The sequence below is a fragment of the Mixophyes fleayi genome, chromosome 10, assembly GCF_038048845.1.
Source record: "Mixophyes fleayi isolate aMixFle1 chromosome 10, aMixFle1.hap1, whole genome shotgun sequence".
NCBI lineage: Eukaryota > Metazoa > Chordata > Amphibia > Anura > Limnodynastidae > Mixophyes > Mixophyes fleayi.
The window spans coordinates 5,994,133-6,012,512 of NC_134411.1; the positions used below are offsets into that span (position 1 = coordinate 5,994,133).

Below are 18,380 nucleotides of genomic sequence, written 5' to 3' on the forward strand. Positions count from 1 at the left end.
CTTAACCCTCTCTATATCCTCAGCCTGCATCTCCCCAGGGAAACCACCTGTCTCTCCTTTACCAGTGAGTGGCAAAATGCCCCTATTGTCACATACCCCTCCACTTAGCTTCGTCAACCCAGGCGAAGCGGATACTGCAGGCAGTGCATGTTTACGAGAGAGAATCAGCATTTTTATGCTTAGCTCCTGGCCTATGCTCTATGCTAAAATGAAAGGACCGCAGTGCCAAGAACCATCAGATCACTCTGGCATTGTCCTCCTTATTTATCTGCATCCATTTTAATGGAGCATGGTCCGTCACTAATGTGAACTCCTTACCCAAAAGGTAGTATCAGAGGGCTTTCAAAGCCCATTTGATGGCGAGGCTCTCCTGTTCAACAGTCGCATATTTATTTTCTCTAGGTAAGAGTTTGCAACCTAGATCCAGGATGGGTATTTCCTCTCCCTCTATTTTTTGTGACAATACCGCGTCTAGACTTACTCCCAAAGCATCGGTCTGCAGATAAAATTCCTTAGTGAAATTGGGTGCTTGTAGCCAGCCATAGGTATTCCCAGGCAGCTTCTGCAGCCTCAGACCAGCTTAGTTTGTCTGGACAGGCTTTCTTGAAAAGCTCTGTCAGTGGTGTAGCCCGAGTAGCAAAGCTCTCTATGGATAGGCGGTAGTATCCTACCAAGCCCAGAAATGTCCTCAACTGGGTTTTCCTCTCTGACTTGGGCCAATTCTTTACGGATTCCACCTTGTCAATCTGGGGTTTGACCTTCCCACGTGAAACTATATATCACAGGTATTTTGCCTCTGACATGGCTAATGCAAATTTTTTGTAATTGGCCGTAAGGCCATGTGTCCTCAAAGATTCCGACACCGCCTCCACTTTGGGAAGATGTGACTCCCAATCTCGAGTATAGATGACTATGTCATCAAAATACGCAGTGGCATATGCTCTATGGGGATTTAAGAGCTTATTCATAGCCCTCTGGAATGTGGCAAGTGCCCCATGCAGCCCAAAAGGCAATACTTTATACTGGCATTCAGGCAAAGAAAACACATTTTTTGGCTTGGCAGAGGCTGTTAGGGGTATTTGCCAATAATCCTTTGTGAGGACTAATGTGGATAGATAAATACTTCTGGCTTACTACTCTACCAGTTCATCTATTCCTGGCATGGGACTCGTGTAAATCTGGGAGACCTTATTTAAATATCTAAAGTCATTGCAAAAGTGTATCCTCCCATTGGGCATCGGGACCAACAATCAAACTATTCCACTCGTTGGTGGATTCTTCCACAACGCCCAGTTGAAGCATGTTTTCACCTTCCCTCTTGACCGCAGTTCGTCTGGCCTCGGGTATATGGTAGGGCCATTGTTTACCTACCACCCCAGAAGGTGTGACTACATCATGCTCTATCAGAGTGATACACCCAGGGACAGGAAAAAAGGCATTCCTGTTTCGAGCCATCATTTCTACCACCTGTTGCTTTCAAGGCGACATCAAGGAGGTCTCAAATGGTACTTCACAGGCTTCTGTTTTTTAACAGCTAGCATTGAATTTCCAAGATTCTCCTCATGCCAAGGTTTTAGTAAATTGACATGCTAAATCTGTTCTTCTCGCCTTCTACCTAACTGACAGACCCTATAGTTCACCGGACCAACCGCCTCTATGACTTCATAAGGTCTCTGCCAGTGTACAAAGATCTTTCTTTCCTGGAAGGGAACAACAACAAAACCTTGTCGCCTGGGTTAAAGGAACGAACTACTGCCCAAGTGTAATAATGCCTTCTCTGACGCTCCTGGGCATCCTCTAAGTATTCTTTCACTAGAGGTCCTATTTGTAACATCCTTTTATACAGTTGGGCAACAAACTGAACCACATTTGGCTCCTTGGGTTTTTGTTGTTCCCAACCTTACTTAAAGATGTCCAAAATGCCCCTAGGTTGTCGCCCATATCAGAAGTCAAATGGACTAAACTCCGTTGAGGCTTGTGGTACTTCCCATACCACGAACATTAGAAAAGGGAGTAGTGTATCCCAGTCTCTCTTTTCTTGGGCCACTGTCCTCCTAATCATTTGTTTTAGAATACAGTTAAAGTGCTCCATCAGCCCATCCGTTTGTGGGTGATAGACTGAGGTGCGGACAGCTTTTATGCCAAGTAGCTGATTTAACTCCTTCATTAATTTTGACATAAAAGGGGTGCCCTGGTCTGTTATAATTTATTTTGCAATCTGCAATCTCATATAAAGAAGTAGAAGCTCCTTTGTGATACTACTTGACTTCATATTACCAAGGGGAACGGCTTCTGAATAGCGCGTGGCATAGTCCAGAATCACTAAACATACTGCTGTCCACGAGCCAATTTCTCTAGCGGACCCACCAGGTCCATTTCTATTCGTTCAAAGGGAACTTGAATGACTGGAATAGGAATAAATGGAGCTCTATAATCAGGTTTTGGAGAGGTTTTTTTTTACATACTGGGCAGGATAAGCAATACCTTTTTACCGCCATATGTATTCCTGGTCAGTAAAACCGTAGTAGAACCCTTTCCCGAGTCTTATCCACTCTCAAATGACACCAACAAACGTGTGTGTGCGGCTTTCAATATTAAAGGTACGTGTACCTGCGGTATTAACATTTTTCTCCTGAACAACCCCCGCTCTATACAACAAATCCCCTTTAACAAAAAAATAAGATACACCATCTGCCGGCCTAAATAATCGTCATACTGCAGCGCTCAGCCAACTTGTATATATAGAGTATATAGTATATTATAACACTTTGAAAAATGAAACTTCAGTTGTCACACAAATAGAACCACTTGTAAGACCCACAATGTTCTATAATTGTCTGTAACTTCTGTTGTAAGATTTCACATACACGGACCTCGCAGGTGTTCATCCCGTTCCATATGTGTATAAAGAGAAAGACACAATCAGCCTTCAAATTGGTAGATGGAAAATAGTGCAATCCGTTACTTACATATAGGTTTGTAGAATACGATTCTGCCCGATGGCAAATCACGGGACCACCACAGTGATGTCTGGTCTTGATACCTGCCGACTTGACTGCAATAACACGGTGTCCCAAATCTTACAACAGAAGTTACAGACAATTATAGAATATTGTGGGTCTTACAATTGGTTCTATTTGTGTGACAACTGAAGTTTTCTTTTTTCAAAGTGTTATAATATACTATATACTCTATATATACAAGTTGGCTGAGCGCTGCAGTATAACGATTATCTAGTGTTTTTAGAAGGGTGGGATCTCCTACTGCAGCTGCACGCCAATTATTTTTTTAGGCAGATAGATTTAGTGCGCAGAGGTCGTTGTTTTGTATATCACCATCTGCCGGCCTAGCAACTTTCTCCACACCATTAATTTCCACAACAGTTTTAAATGCATTTTCTAGAGAGGCATCAATAAGCTGATCTCTAGAAAAGTCTTGTTGTTAGGAACCCCTCAGCCAGTACAGCAAAACCCAGAGTCTGCTCCGAACATCTGGTGTTCACAGTTGCCCCAAGGGGTGGGGACAGACTTAGCTGCAGACAAACAGTGGGTTGTGAGATGTGCACTGTCTGGGGAGAACCCAGGAATAGAGTTACAAAGGCCATAGAATAGGAAGTGCAGGAGGGAGTCCGGTGAGACACCGAGTGGATGGTGTCAAGACTAATATATAATTTTTGGCCACTGGAATAAATAAGGAACAGTTGATAGAGAAGTCCCCTGATACACAGCGACTTCTGTACCGGTGCTTGTTCGGAAAGGAATGGAACTTGCAGTGATAGGTAAAGATGAGAAACTGAACGTAGGCAGTAGTCAAGGGTAACTACAACCCACAGTATTACAACCCACAGTACCGGTGAGAATCTGGAGACTGGAGGAAAACAGTTCCTAGTGGTAAATACAATATAGGCACACGGTGATATAAGTAAACAGTCAATAGTACCTGTGGCAAGGTTGAGTCCGGAGCCAAAGGAAGATTGTAGAATCATCAAGGGAAAAGCAGGGTCCGTACACGGGGAATCCAATAGAGAATAGTCAGGAACTGAAACAGGTCTGGCACATGGATAATCACACAGGAGAGGAGTCAAAGCAGAGCCGAGTCGGTATACAGGGAAATTCAATGAAGAGTTGACAGAAACGGAAACGGTCTAGTACACTGAGATACCACAAGCCGGCAGGAAACAACAGGAACAGGTAACAAGGAAAACACAAGGGAGCAGGAATACTAAGGTAAATGTATTACGGGCAATCCTGCAGAGGATTAGCCAGGCTATTTAAGGAGAGTAGAACCAACAGGCTGCAGGTGATAATGAGAAAGCCAGGTGAGTGAGCTAAGAGAAACAGGCTGGCCAGGTCAGGCATTACATAGAAAAGACAGCATGAATTGAGGGCAGATTCTGACAGAGAACAAACCTAACTGACCCTATCTAATACCTATCTAATCTATCTAGTAACTCTGACAGATAGCCCGGCAAGTCATAACACTTATAATAAAATCAGCCTTAGAATTGGGGATCAATCCTCAACTTCGACTGGTGGCTCCAAATTCTCCACGACAGTGTCACTAGCAAGTGATTGTCACAATGGCTCCTTTTGTTTCCTAGGACGAAACTTGGGACAAGCAGCGGTTGTGAACCTGTATTCAGCATCCGTAGGCGACAGTTCTGTAATTTCTTTTCCCGGGTCCTTCGAGAGTTGGACTGGTTCCTTTAAGATTGGACTTTCGGCCAGTGTATCAGTTTCCGACGCATCCAGCCGGATCCGGTTGTGAAGACCCGGGTTGTTAGAGCCTAAACTCACAAGGGGTACCCTGGGACTTCTGGGTCAAGTGATGCAGACAGGAGACAGGGAAAAATACAACAATATCTTTATTAGAGAGTTGTCTAATACAGGTTCTATAAATCAGCAAATAGATGCAACATATAAATATATAAACCAGGCTAACAGGTCCCAATAAACACCAATGTAACTCTAGACTTGCCAGATCTTTCCCACACTGTCCGTAAGTAATGTTCAACCAATTCAGATGCGATTGGATGAAGTGTTATGGAGCTACTTACTATTCGGCAGAGCCAGCAAGTCTGCAAGTCCCAGAAAAGTTTGTAGTCCAGTAATCACAAAACTTCCAGACAAAATCCTCAGCACACCGATAGCAGCTGAAACTCCAACGCCAGTAGATTTTTAAAATAAAGTGACACCCAAGCCTGTTCTGTAAGCCTTTTTTAAAGACCCATCAAAATTTCACACACTGGGAATCCCTCCCTGCAGGGTTATCCACAGGTCTTAAGAAAAAGGTCTGCACTGATTGGTGGAGTTCAAAGAGGGGCTGTACAGGAGAGTAGTCATCTTTCAGGGCCAATTGAGTTCCCCCCCACTGCTTTCATGCCTCAATGTCTGACTCAGACCCTAGGGGAGAACAATGGGATCTTGATTTCATTAATCCCTTGGTGATGGTTGGTGATAGCCAGTCACTCCATGTTTTAACCCCTTATAGTCATTTGTGATGTCAGAGGGCCTCCAGCTGCTCCCAGCTTTCTGTCCTTAGTGTCTTTACAGGAAGTGACTGGCCCAGAATAAAACATCACACCTGGCCCTGTTTAAGAACAATAGCTGACCACTCAATCCTATACTTCAGGTTGACTGCTGGCAAATAACAAGCCTGATTATGTCCATCCCATTCACTGGTCACTAAGAAAAGAACCCTCTGGAGCAGGGGAAAGTCTCGCTCCAGGATAAGGGGTGTGTAGTTTAGGGGCTATGGCAGCCACTACCTCAACTGTTTGGCCTTTTAGGGTAATTGAAATGAAAGTTCGCTCATATTCCTCAGTAGCTCCATGGATGCATAGCACCTGTGATTAATGAGATGTAATGTGAATTACATCTGCTTTGTGATTAAGGTTTGAATCACTTTTAACTTCCTCACATTTGCAGCAAAGATTTTTGTAGTAAACAGTTTTACAAATTTGCTTTGTGATTAAGGTTTGTGTCACATATGCATTTCTCACATTTGTCTATATAGTAAACAATTTTTGCACTTCTGGCAATCCCTAAAAAAACTTCATGCATTTGCTTTGTGTCTAAAGATTGCAACACCTTTGCATTTTCTCAGATATGCAGCGAAAAAACATTTGTAATAAGCAGCTTTTTGCACTACTTGCAACCAACAAAAAAAAACTTCTAATACATTTGCATGCAGCAAATATATTTGTAGTAAGGAGGTTTTACAAAACTCACCACCATGGATTTGTTGGCTTGGCTGACAGCAAGATCTAGCTGTCCTATTGCACATCCCACAATGATACCACTTGTGAAAAGCATGACAAACTAACTGCTCCGCACACAGGTTTTGCTGAACCACTTTGCTGTTTATTTTTTTGTCAGGATGGATAAAACAGCCTCAGCAGTGTCTTCAGCAATCACACCAAACATATTCAAAATATTTACCAGGTCCCATAGCCCTAACACTGGCTATTACAGTTAGTTCTCTTACTGGGCACTGGACACTTGTTGGCACCAGTCTTCCCACCCACAGCACAAGTCAGCTATTTATGCTTCCTCCCAAACATTGCACTAGCAGTTCCCCTCATTAATTAAGCCCAGGTTGGCAAACTTCCCCTATAGCCATAGTATATTTAAACAAATAGACTTGCACTCATCAGGAAGCATTGTAGGTCCACACTTTTTGTAGGTCCATTTGTAACTGATCCTTATGTCAATAAGCCTTGGGCACCCAAGGCTCACTGGTTGTTCACTGGTTGTCCTTCCTTGCACCACTTTTGGTAAAGCATGCCGTTTTGGAGATGCATTCACCTAGTCATCTAGCCATCACTATTTGGTCCTTTTCAAAGGCTCTCAGATCCTTGCACTTGCCCATTTATTCTACCTCCAAAACATCAACTTCAAGAACCAAATATTCACTTGCTGCTTAGCTAATATATTCTACCCCTTGACAGGTGCCATTGTAGTGAGATAATCAATGTTATATATATATATATATATATATATATATATATATATATAGATATAGATATAGATATATATATAAAATCGTTTCCAATAAAAATCTTGGAAAGCACTGCTCTAACATGTGTGCCTTACATATCAAACATTTGTGATCTAATCCTATCCATTAATATAGCTCTCCATGGTACATTCTTCAGAATGGCCAGTGATGATGTCACTCTTTGTGCCCCCCAGGTGGCTCCCTGAATCCTGCCGCTGGCTTGTTCTTGCTGGTAAATATGAACAAGCTATCAAAGACCTGAATAAAGCAGCCAGAATTAACGGGAAGGCAGAGGAGATGAAAAAAGTTACTGTGGAGGTAAGTAGTTTGTCCTGGATTTACTTCAGCCCTGATGTTTTACTTGTACAGGTCAAGTTTCCACAGAGGAGAAGAGTACCAGGGGTTAGGACATACAATATGGTGTGTTAGTGTGTTATAATGAAACAAGTATAAGAAGAATGGGCAATCACCAATGCAACTATGTAGCTATATAACGACCAGATTCAATTGTGTAATGTCAAAATCCGTTGTCCATAATTCTGAAAGTGAAGTAAAGAAAGTTTCAGTATAACAATGCAGTAAAGTAATAAGCAGGTCTGCAAACGAATGAATGCAGTTGATTAACTTGATGGGGATAACTGGTCAAGTAAAGCTTTAAAAATGTATTTAGGATTTTTTTGTGTTTTAATAAAAAAGTGTTTTACAAGGGCAATTATACAGCACAGTAGCTTAGTGGTTATCACTGCTGTCTCACAGCACTGGGGTCATAAGTTTGATTCCCAACTATGGCCGTATCTGTGAGGAGTTTGTATGTTCTCCCTGTGTTTGTGTAGGTTTCCTCCAAGTGCTATGGTTTCCTCCCACACTCCAAAAACATACTGGTAGGTTAATTGGCTGTTATCAAATGGACCCTAGTCTCTATCTCTCTTTGTCGGTCTGTGTGTATATTAGGGAATTTAGACCGTAAGCTCCAACCAATCAGGGACTAATGTGAGAGAGTTCTTTGTACAGTGCTGCAGAAATAGTGGCGCTCTATCAATAGATGATGATGATAATACTTCATATTTAAGTATACAGTTTTAGGCGACATCCATTCCCACATTCATATTTGTATTTTACCTCTGTAATCAACACTGAAAAGAAACTGAACTAGTGAATAGAAAAAAACTAACAAAGATCATCAACATTGCAAGGGGGAACAATATATACGTTTACAGAGATTAACCGCAGCCTCACCATTTATACATTTTTATTTTTATTTTTATATGTGTAGCTTGATGTGAAACCAAACAAATAAGAACCAGGTTTGCATTGGACAGAGCCAGTGTTTACATAGTAGTCCTATGTCTATGGGTATAGTCTAAGAGGCTTGTCCTCCCCTGAACAGCATGCATGTCAGCAGGGTGTAACGGCCACTGTTGCCAAGGGTGCAGCAGCTATGGGACCCAGAGGTGCACTATAACAATGAGTTTCCATTCTTACCTTATCATTTTCTTTCTCTCTTTCTACAGACAATTAAATATGAGATGCAAAAGGAAATAAATGCTTCTTCTAAGTCTAATTATTCTGCATTAGATCTGATTAGGACACCTGTGGTTCGGCGGATATCCTTTTGTATATCTTGTACTTGGTAGGTATTAAGCTTGTTGTTGACCCAATACACATAAATAAATGTGTTACTTTCATTTTCACTTGTTATTCAAACGTGGAAGAAAACTGATATTTTTGTGTTTGTTTTGTGCATCTAATATTTATTTGGAAACAGAAATTGTTTAATATGTGCATGCTATTTTATCCGGTGGTAGTCATGTTCCCAAACACGAAAATGCCGACAAGGATTACAACGCCTTAAAAATGGCGATTACAATAAATACGAGATAGATGAAATAGAGACTTACCACAATTTAGATGTCCAGTATGCCCGACACTGGTTATAGCCGAGAGGCATAAAATGTGACTGTAGAAAAGGGTGGCGACTCTTTATCACCAGATAGCCGCTTTTAAGGTGGCAATGCCATGAGCAGATGCCTGTATAATGGGTACAGGCGGATGGCCGTAGCATTGCCGCCTTAAAACCGGCTATCTGGCTGTGACCAATGAAAATGACACGAGTTGGCGCCCTTTTCTACAGTCGCATTTTATCCCACTCAGCTATAATAAGTGTCGGGCATACTGGACATCTAAATTATGGTATGTCTTTATTTCATTTATGTCGTAATTCTTGTAATTGCCGTTTTCAAGTCATCGTAATTCTGGTCAGCATTTTCGTGTTCTGGAACACGTACCCCACCCATTTGTTTTCATGCTTTTTATAGGTTTTCCACCAAAACAATAAAATAAATCAAACTTAAGATAATGGTAGAACAATCCATACTACATTTCCCTTAGTCAATGGGAAACATTCTCAGTTCTGTCATTGTATCTTCTCCTTGGCCTTGTTCTCTCAGGTTCTCCACCAGTTTTGCCTACTATGGTCTGGCCCTGGACCTTCAGAAATTTGGGCTCAGCATCTACATCATTCAGATCATCTTTGGAACAGTTGACATCCCAGCCAAGTTTATCTCCTATTTCGTGATGACTTATTTGGGGCGTCGTGTTCTGCAAGCTTCTAGTTTGTTCTTAGCTGGTGCTGCAATCTTAGTGAATATCTTTGTTCCTGAAGGTAAAGAGTTTCTTGATAGTTTCTGTTGGTTAGATTAATTAGATAAATTATTTTTCCTAGCCATCTACATTTCTCTAGAGATTGATACTGCTGAGATAACACTTTACTTTACAATAGCTAATTTGACTGATTGTGATTAGTGCACCCAAATAGTCTCTTCATCTGAGAGAATACATTAGGACCAGTGTTTCAACAGATGGACAATTTCACATGGCTTCAGCAACTATTGTCTGTTCAAAGATTTTTTTTTTAAATTGTTCATATATTCTGAAGTTGTGGAATAAATCAAATTCCTATCTTTAATTTTAGCTCCATGATACACTGTGTCTTCCACAGAAAAATAGCAGGGAAATCAGAAAGTGATTTTGGTTACCTGAATTCTAAGCATTTTACCGAACTCTAAACATAGAAACGTAGTATTTGATGGCAGATAAGAACCACTTGGTCCATCTAGTCTGCCCATTTTTTAACCTACGGTAACCTCAAACCCTATTTGATCCTTAGTTCTTTGTAAGGATATCCTTATGTCTATCCCAAGCATGTTAAATTGCTCTAATGTATTAGCCTCTACCAGCTCTGATGGGAGGCTATTCCACTTATCCACTACCCTTTCTGTGAAGTAATCTTTCCTGAAATTTCCTCTGAACCTACTTCCCTCCAGTTTCAGTGCATGTCCTTGTGTTCTAATACTTTTCTTGCTTTGAAGACTGTTTCCCTCCTGTACCATATTAAAACCCTTTTAAAGTTTCTATCATGTCCCCCTGTTATCTTCTCTGCTCCAAACTATAGATATTAAGATCTTTTAGTATTTCCGGGTAAATTTTATGCTGTAGGCCATGTACCATTTTACTGGCCCTCCTTTGTACAGTTTCTAATGTATTTATATCCTTCTGGAGATATGGCCTCCAGAATTAAAGATTAGAATTAAGTATTAGATGAGGTCACACTAGTGACCTATACAGTGGCATTATTACCTCCATCATTCTGCTACTGACTCCCTATGCATCCAAGCATCTGACTTGCTTTCTTATTGCTTTGTTACATTGCCTTTAAGTCACCTTAAAGAGTGACTCCTAGATCCCTTTCCTCCTCAGTAGATTTCACTATAGTGCCATTAATATTATAGTCAGGCTTTGGATTTTTGAGACGCAAGTGCATGATTTTGCATTTTTTGGCATTAAACTGTAGTTGCCACACTCTTGACCATAACTCTAGCTTAACTAGATCATCAATAATTTGTTTTACTCTTCCTGGTGTGTCTACCCTGTTGCTTATCTTTGTGTAACCTGCAAAAAATCATACTTTCCCTTCAATACCATTTGCAATGTCACCAGTAAAAATCTTAGAAAGCACTGGTCCAAGTACGGATCCCTGGGGTACTCCACTTGTAAACTTTACCTCCTGTGAATGTACTCCATTTACTACAACTCTCTGTTTTCTAATCTTGCTAAAAAGTAGATACACATCTAGAATTCATATAAATATCCTCTACAAAAGGTATAAGTCTTGAGATAAACTAACAATATATGCAGGGGCGGATTGGCCATTGGCCTCACCGGGAGTTTTCCCGGGAGGCCGACAGGTTAAGGGGCCGCTTAAGGCATTTTAAAACACATTTTTTCTTTTTCTTAAGTGATGCACTGAGTGGACGAGCTTATCGGGGCTGACTCTGTCTCACTAGTGGCCAGCCCCGGCATTACACTCCTTTCTGCTTTAGTCCCTCCCCTTCTTGCTTCTCACCGCCCTATACCCATTCAGCATGGGCTGTCAGTGTATGGGGAAGCCTGCTGTTTCTCCACTGTCCAAAGCACTGCAGACTCATCTCAGTGTTTGAGCAGGGAGGTCAGAAAATCAAAACCGAAGAGAGAGGGGGAGAAAAACAAACACTGTCACACATAATATTTGCCTACACCGCCAGAGAATATCAGAATCTGCAAGGTGGGAGTTACCAGATACCTTGTTTCCTTCTCTTTCCCTGAACACTGCAGACTGCTGTGGATGATTGGTCACAGGGAACAGCTAAGTCTGTGAAGAGTTGTACAGGACAGGCCAGGTGTCTGCACAGATAACAGTGTGTTGGGCACAGCTTACATTCCGTGGAGAATGGGCTGGTATTATATTTTACCCTATCCTTAGTCTGAGTCTGTGTAAGCACATACATGCTTTCATACACTGATTATTTTGAACTAATGCTTGTTTTCTAGGATTGTATGCTGGATCTAAAATCATTAAAGTAAAAAGAGGGAGGGGGTCATTTATGGTTTACAATTCAGCACAAGAGTTGAAATACACAGCACAAAATACAATACACCTACCTAGCACACATAGGACATACTTGCCAACTCTCCCGGAATGTCCGGGAGACTCCCGCATTTTGTGAGAGTCTCCCGGACTCCCGGGCGAGTGTGGCAATCTCCCGAATTCTGCCCACTTCACTAGGAAGTGCCCCACTTCCTAGTGAAGTGGGCAGAATTAGATCCCAAACGCCGCGATTCCCGGTGAATCGCGGCGTTTGGCCCCGCCCCCGCTGTCAAATGACGCAATTTGCGTCATGACGTCACAGGGGGCGGGGCCGAAATGACGCGATTTCGGCCACCCCGCCCCTTCACGCCCCCCTCCACTGGCTGGCTCCCGGAAGGGAGCTGAAGAAAGTAGGTAAGTATGACATAGGAAGATGCAATTGTATGTTTACAGTATAGAAAAAGCACAGCTTTAAAGTGACAGGTGCCTATTGTATTTAAATGTAATGGTAAATGACTGAGCAGACCCTGAATAGTTGCATTTAAAATAATGCAGAGCTGCAAAACAATTTTCCTAGTTAAATAAAGTAGGAACTTAGCCATAAATTCAAACAGCACAGTTTAGTTAAAATTTACTAACTGCAAAATTAACAAAAGTGCAGCACATTCATTGTTTTATATGCAGATGCACCTATATGTCAGCCTGGAACATGGGGGGACTGCCCCTGTAAAATTACTCTATGCCTATTTTTACGCTAGTTGAAAGTTTAGATTTCGATGGTGGAAAGTATTAAAAAGAAAAGGAAAAATAAAGACTGATAACTACTATCTGTTTAGTACTAACCTTGGGCCAATGGGTATTTGCACACATATTGTTATGTCCCATGTCTGGATAGTAAAACAGGCATACCTTTGTAGGTATATGTTGACTCTCCATCTCCAGCAACGGTAAAGAATAACTAATTTTTCAGGGAAAACAAACATTCAGTAAACCAAAATGTACCATTTCCAGCCTGTGAATTTCATATAAACATCTGGCCCATGCATGCAATATAGTGATTGAGTGCACCTATCCTATATCCAGCTACACACCAATCTGCAACTTCATTCACTACTACTAACTTCGCAACTACTACTAACTTCGCAACTACTACCACCAGAGGCCGCAAAAATGTTGCACACTTTTTAACAAAGTAGTAGGTGTAACGTTTCTTGTTTAATTCAGCAAGGAAAAGTCTACAAACAGATTTTTTTTTTCTTTAAATGAATAATCTTTCAATATTCTGTTCCATTATACTGTTTATGCACTCATGAACAACCACCCCATTATTTGCATGGTCCCATATAGTAAACATGGGGAATCCCTCCTCCAGCACTGACAGCTCTACTTGCAGTCAGGAGCCTTATGACACTGCTTTTGTGCATGCAGCCGCTGCAGCTCCCAGTGCAGGACGGCTTAATCTATCCACTCAATATAACTGCTGTATATCTAAGTTACACTGTCCTTCTAGACTGTATCAGGGCAAGTGCTTGTTAAATTCAATAGTGTAAAGTCATCTATTAATTAGTGATCTATCTTAGAGATGGGAAACTGGGTACCTGGTTTGGGGGGAGTCAAGTGTTTATTAGTTGCTCAGCTTTTCAGGAGGTGAATAGTATCTAACCCTTTTCCAAATAGGGCCCCAACATTCCAGAATCCGGTCATACAGCAGCTGAACTTAAGTCGCCAGCAGGTAGTGAAAATTGCAAGAACAGTTAGGAGAGACTGTCTGCAAACTGTTTGTAGTGGGATTGTTTCGCACACTCAGGACTATAGGGAAAGATGGGAAGTATTGTCCTTCTTCCCTCTGGTTTTCTTTATGGGGCAGCCATATGCAGCTAACGGTGAGTGCAGCGTTGTCAGTGTGTTTGAAGGGAAAGTGGCTGAAGGATGGCCTAACACTGTCTCAAGCGGTAGCTACACCTTGTGCGCTGGTTACTCTCACATTCTGGTCCATGGTGGCACTAATAACAGTGGTCCAACTTCTGTTGATTTGACACCGTCTACTGATCATTTCGCTACACCTACCATATGAAGCCACTTTCATAATATTTTCCAGGGCCACTTTAAATTCCCAATCCGCCCCTGAATATATGCAAATACCTGCTGCCATCTGCAGAAAAATGTTGGTTAATGCTTTGTCTTCCCTAGAGTTTCATGCTGTGCGAATGTCAATGGCTGTCTTCGGGAAGGGATGCCTAGCAGCATCATTCAATTCTGTGTTCCTGTACACTGGTGAATTGTACCCAACTGTGATCAGGTGAGAAACCACAGTGTGGTTTACAGAAGAGGTCAGATTCGTAGATCGTATCTGATTGATGTCTTATGTTTTTCATTCCAGACAGTCTGGCATGGGACTGGGTACTATGATGGCACGAATTGGAGGAATAGTTGCTCCACTTATTCAGATGACTGCGGACTATTATATTCATCTCCCACTCATTATTTTTAGCTTCTGTCCTATAGCTTCTGGCTTTGCTGCCTGTTTCCTTCCAGAGACACTTGGTGTTCCTCTCCCTGAGACCATACAAGATGTGGAGAGGTTGGTATAATATTATTCTAGTTCTTCCAACTTTATTCCATTATATAGTGGAATTTCTAGTCCCTGTTCTTTACTCGTTGTTCTGTAGAGTTAATTAATATATTCCCATTTCAGTGGTGCTATGTTCAAAAATAAATATTTACAATTTTTATGAACGGGTAGAAAATCCAGGCAAGAATCAGGTTGCGTTGTAGTAAAACTGTTACGGCTAGCGGCTATTATCATAAGCTTGCAGAACCAGGAAAAGAGGTCTTCGCCTATAGCAGCTGCCTTTCCCATAGAGCTTCACATGCTCACAGGTACTCAGATGTCAGCAGGTCTTAAACTCTAGCGTAGTTTAAACTTGTGAATTATCCTGCAGCGAGGATATTGGAGGCAGTAGACAGGATGAAAACAGGTTGTCAGAAGCAGGCAGAGGTCAGGGGGTGAGGAGCAAATAACGTGGTCAGAAACAGGCAAAGGGTCAGGGCTGAAAGCGAGCAAGAGAATCCAGGTAACTAGCCAGAGGTCAGGGCAATCAGCAAACTAGCAGGGTCCAGATCAAGTCAAGGGTCAGCAACGCTAATACAATCAGGAGTCAGGAGACTGAAACAAGCAAGTCAGCAAAACAGAAACTGAGCGCTAATTAATTACAATAGTACACATGTGCCCGCAGTCTGACAACTTGCCAGGTGCAACTTCAGGGCAGAGAGAGCGCCCAGGTCATTGTCTAGGTGACCAGGATGCTCTGACAAGAATGATGTCCAGGCTGTCAGACAGCCGGGGCTCGATCAGAGGGGCAAGCCGAGCCGTTCTAAGTAGTGTGGCGACTCATGATAACATAATTTATTTATTTTATTCATATTTGAAAGTTGTGAGCTCAACAACAATGCTGAAAACAAAAACATTGCAACCGACACAGAACAATTGGCTTTGACATTGTAGAACATTGAGCACAACACAAGACAGAAAAAGTCAGGTAGGACTCATGCTTTCACTACTGAGTTACACCAAAAGATGTTTGGCAACACCACCCACACAGGCAGTTTCTTCCCCTGGAATCATATTTCTTTTGATTCTGTGTTCATACTGTGTGTGTACATATGGAGGTGTAGTTGTTCTGTGAATGTCAGTCATTTTATCATGGGAAATTGTCATTATTTCAGGAACTACTGTTTGTAACCTGTTATGTGAAGTCACATCCTGCCAGTATGGCTAATTTATTTGCTCTGAAAGCAAAATGCTTGCTATATATTCCTAAGAAATGGCCGGTAATCTCTCACACACACACACACACACACACCACCTCACATCTACACAACACACACACCTCTGCACATCTCCGCCACAACTCCGCACAGCCACACCTCCATACATCACCCTCACACACCTCCGGACATCACCCCTCGCAAACCTCTGCACATCACCCCAGGAAAACCTCCGCACATCACCCTACACACATCACCCTACGCACATCTCTGCACATCCACATCACACACATCCACACCCCACACACACCCTCACACATCAACACCACACACAGTTCCGCACATCACCCCCAAACATTTACACTACACAGCTCCTAACATCATTCCCACACACACCTCCACAAATTTGGTAAAATGTTTGCTAATGACTCTTTTGTGTACTTGATTATTCCTACTGACTAGATTTTTTTCATTTTCTCGTTTTCTTTTATTTGGTTTATTTATGTTTTTTGTGTGGCAGCTACCATTTATAACGAGCTTCGCTATTTCAAAATGATTCGATGTCCTATCTATTCCTATCTATTCGTTTGGTCCAACATGACCTTACTATATATTGTAACAAAAGGAGGCATTTAGCTGGCAATATACAGAGAAAGCAGGAAAGTAGAGTAAAACATTTGTGCAGTAATGCACCTAGAGTGAAGACTTATGTATGAAAAGCAATAGTTTAAATTTGGTTAAACTTACATGATCTGAAATCCTTCCTCTCAGCAAACAGACAGGGCGTGATGGGTGTTTTCTTTTAAAAAGAAGGTGGGTGTGTCACCTGTCCATCAAGCTAAGGCTGGGGGAGGAGCATCATGTATAAAAGCTTGTTTGTTTCATTTGTTCAGGGAGACCAATGCTGGGTGAGCTGGCTGGTCCTGAGAGAGAGCTGGACTATGTATAGCTAGCGTTTAGGGTCTCCATGATTGCTGTGCAAGTATACGGTGTCAAAATATTTACCATCCTGATAATAAAGCACCATAAAAAGGAAGAAGTTGTTCGCGTGTGCTTCTGCAGTAGCGGGCTCTTGCCACAATATATATACCACTTCTTATTTGGATAACTGTATTTTCATTCATAGTTCACAACAAATATCACAGCATTCTCTTGTCAGGATGATACCTGGTGACCCTAACTCGGTCCTCCTGCTTAGTCACCGGTCAATCAGTTGGCATTAGTCTCCCTGCCCACAACAACAAACAGGCTTTTATTCTCCTCCCAAACTCTACTTGTACTTGTCGGTGTACTGTAAGACTGAGTGGGAATTTGATGCTATCAGCAGTCTATACCTGCAGGCTCTTAGTGATTTTACCTATCCCTATGCAGGAGATTTGTGGCAAATAAATAATTATTTTGATGATTTTTTTAATGGGAAATCAATTGCAATGTGGGGTAAACCATTTACCTCATTTCTATAACCTCACTCCACAAAATGAATTATCTGTCCTTCCCCAAGACACACTGCTGTGTCTATTCCATATTTCAATAGGTATTCTCTCACTCTGGCCCAATCTATTCTATCTCCTCTCTCCTGCCTGTGCAATCTCCTGCTCATCTGCAAACCCATCCATCTTTGGAACATGCAAATTGTATCCCATTAAATGTAAAGGATGAGACCTGATCTCTGGCAACATGTCCTTCTGCAGAGTCATTGGCCATGCACTTCTGAGCACATCAAGGAATGCCACTAAAAATGTGCCCTATCCACCTCTTTAGATCACTTCAGTAATCTTGATGTGCAAAATGAAATCTGATTTTTGCCCTGCTCCATGAAACTAGATTAATTAATGCACCTACTCTGTACATTATAAGGAAAACCCTCACTCCACCCAACTACTCCCAACTTCTGCTCTTCCACAAACGTTGCCATCTTGCTCAGCAAACAAATGTGCTCAGCAATCAAGGCACAAACAGAGTATTTTGCTCTGTGCTTCCATTCTATGCGCTTAATAAATAAGGTACCTTTTGAAATTATAATAAGGCACCTTTACAAATTTAGTCAATGTCTATATTTGAGGCTGCTCAATAAAAATGCCTGCCTATCTGTCTGATTGTTTAAGATGTTCCATAATGGAATGTGTAGCAGTCAAACATCGCTTTTACCTATTTCTCTTTCCATGTTGTATTGCACCTATCTGCTCTGTAATGACAACGATGGTTGACCATGTTCACTTCTTATATCTTTACAGACCAAGGCATTCAAAGGAGATCACCATCTACAATGAAGAGATTTGTTTGAAAGAGACTTAATTAAATCTCGAAAATACAAAATCCTGTTACTGTCATGTTTTCCATCAACCATCAATTCCATATCGCTTGGAAAACGTATACGCACAAGAATATGGGACTAGAACTCAGAAGTCTGTTATTATAACTTATTACTATTCATTTACAGATTAATACATTTTTAACAGTGCAGTTTAGTCACTCTTGTATTCAGTAGCTCATGAATTGCTTCATTGCGAATGTGTTTAAATTTTATGTTGTGAAGCATAAGTAAATAAGCATTTACTTAAATGTGTTACATTGTTGATTTTGTTTTACCCATACTATCTCTTTTTATTTTTAGATGCTGTTAAGTTTAATCCACTCTAAAGGCTAGCATAATAATTATGGGCACACTTTTTAGAGGTGCGGGATCTTCTTTAGACAACATTTGTGACTG

At 41.5% G+C, this 18,380-nt stretch overlaps 1 protein-coding gene across 1 annotated transcript in view; it reads left to right on the forward strand.

Moving 5' to 3' along the window:
- Positions 1-18,150, forward strand: part of LOC142103356 (solute carrier family 22 member 6-B-like) — a 60,656-nt gene extending 42,506 nt beyond the window's left edge. Inside the window, exons 5-10 of the mRNA XM_075187418.1 lie at positions 7,194-7,317; positions 8,511-8,629; positions 9,447-9,661; positions 14,093-14,201; positions 14,283-14,483; positions 17,905-18,150. Coding sequence (XP_075043519.1) covers positions 7,194-7,317; positions 8,511-8,629; positions 9,447-9,661; positions 14,093-14,201; positions 14,283-14,483; positions 17,905-17,965 — 829 coding nt within the window. The 3' untranslated portion in view covers positions 17,966-18,150. The remainder of the gene's footprint in view (positions 1-7,193; positions 7,318-8,510; positions 8,630-9,446; positions 9,662-14,092; positions 14,202-14,282; positions 14,484-17,904) is intronic.
- The last annotated feature ends 230 nt before the right edge of the window (positions 18,151-18,380 follow it).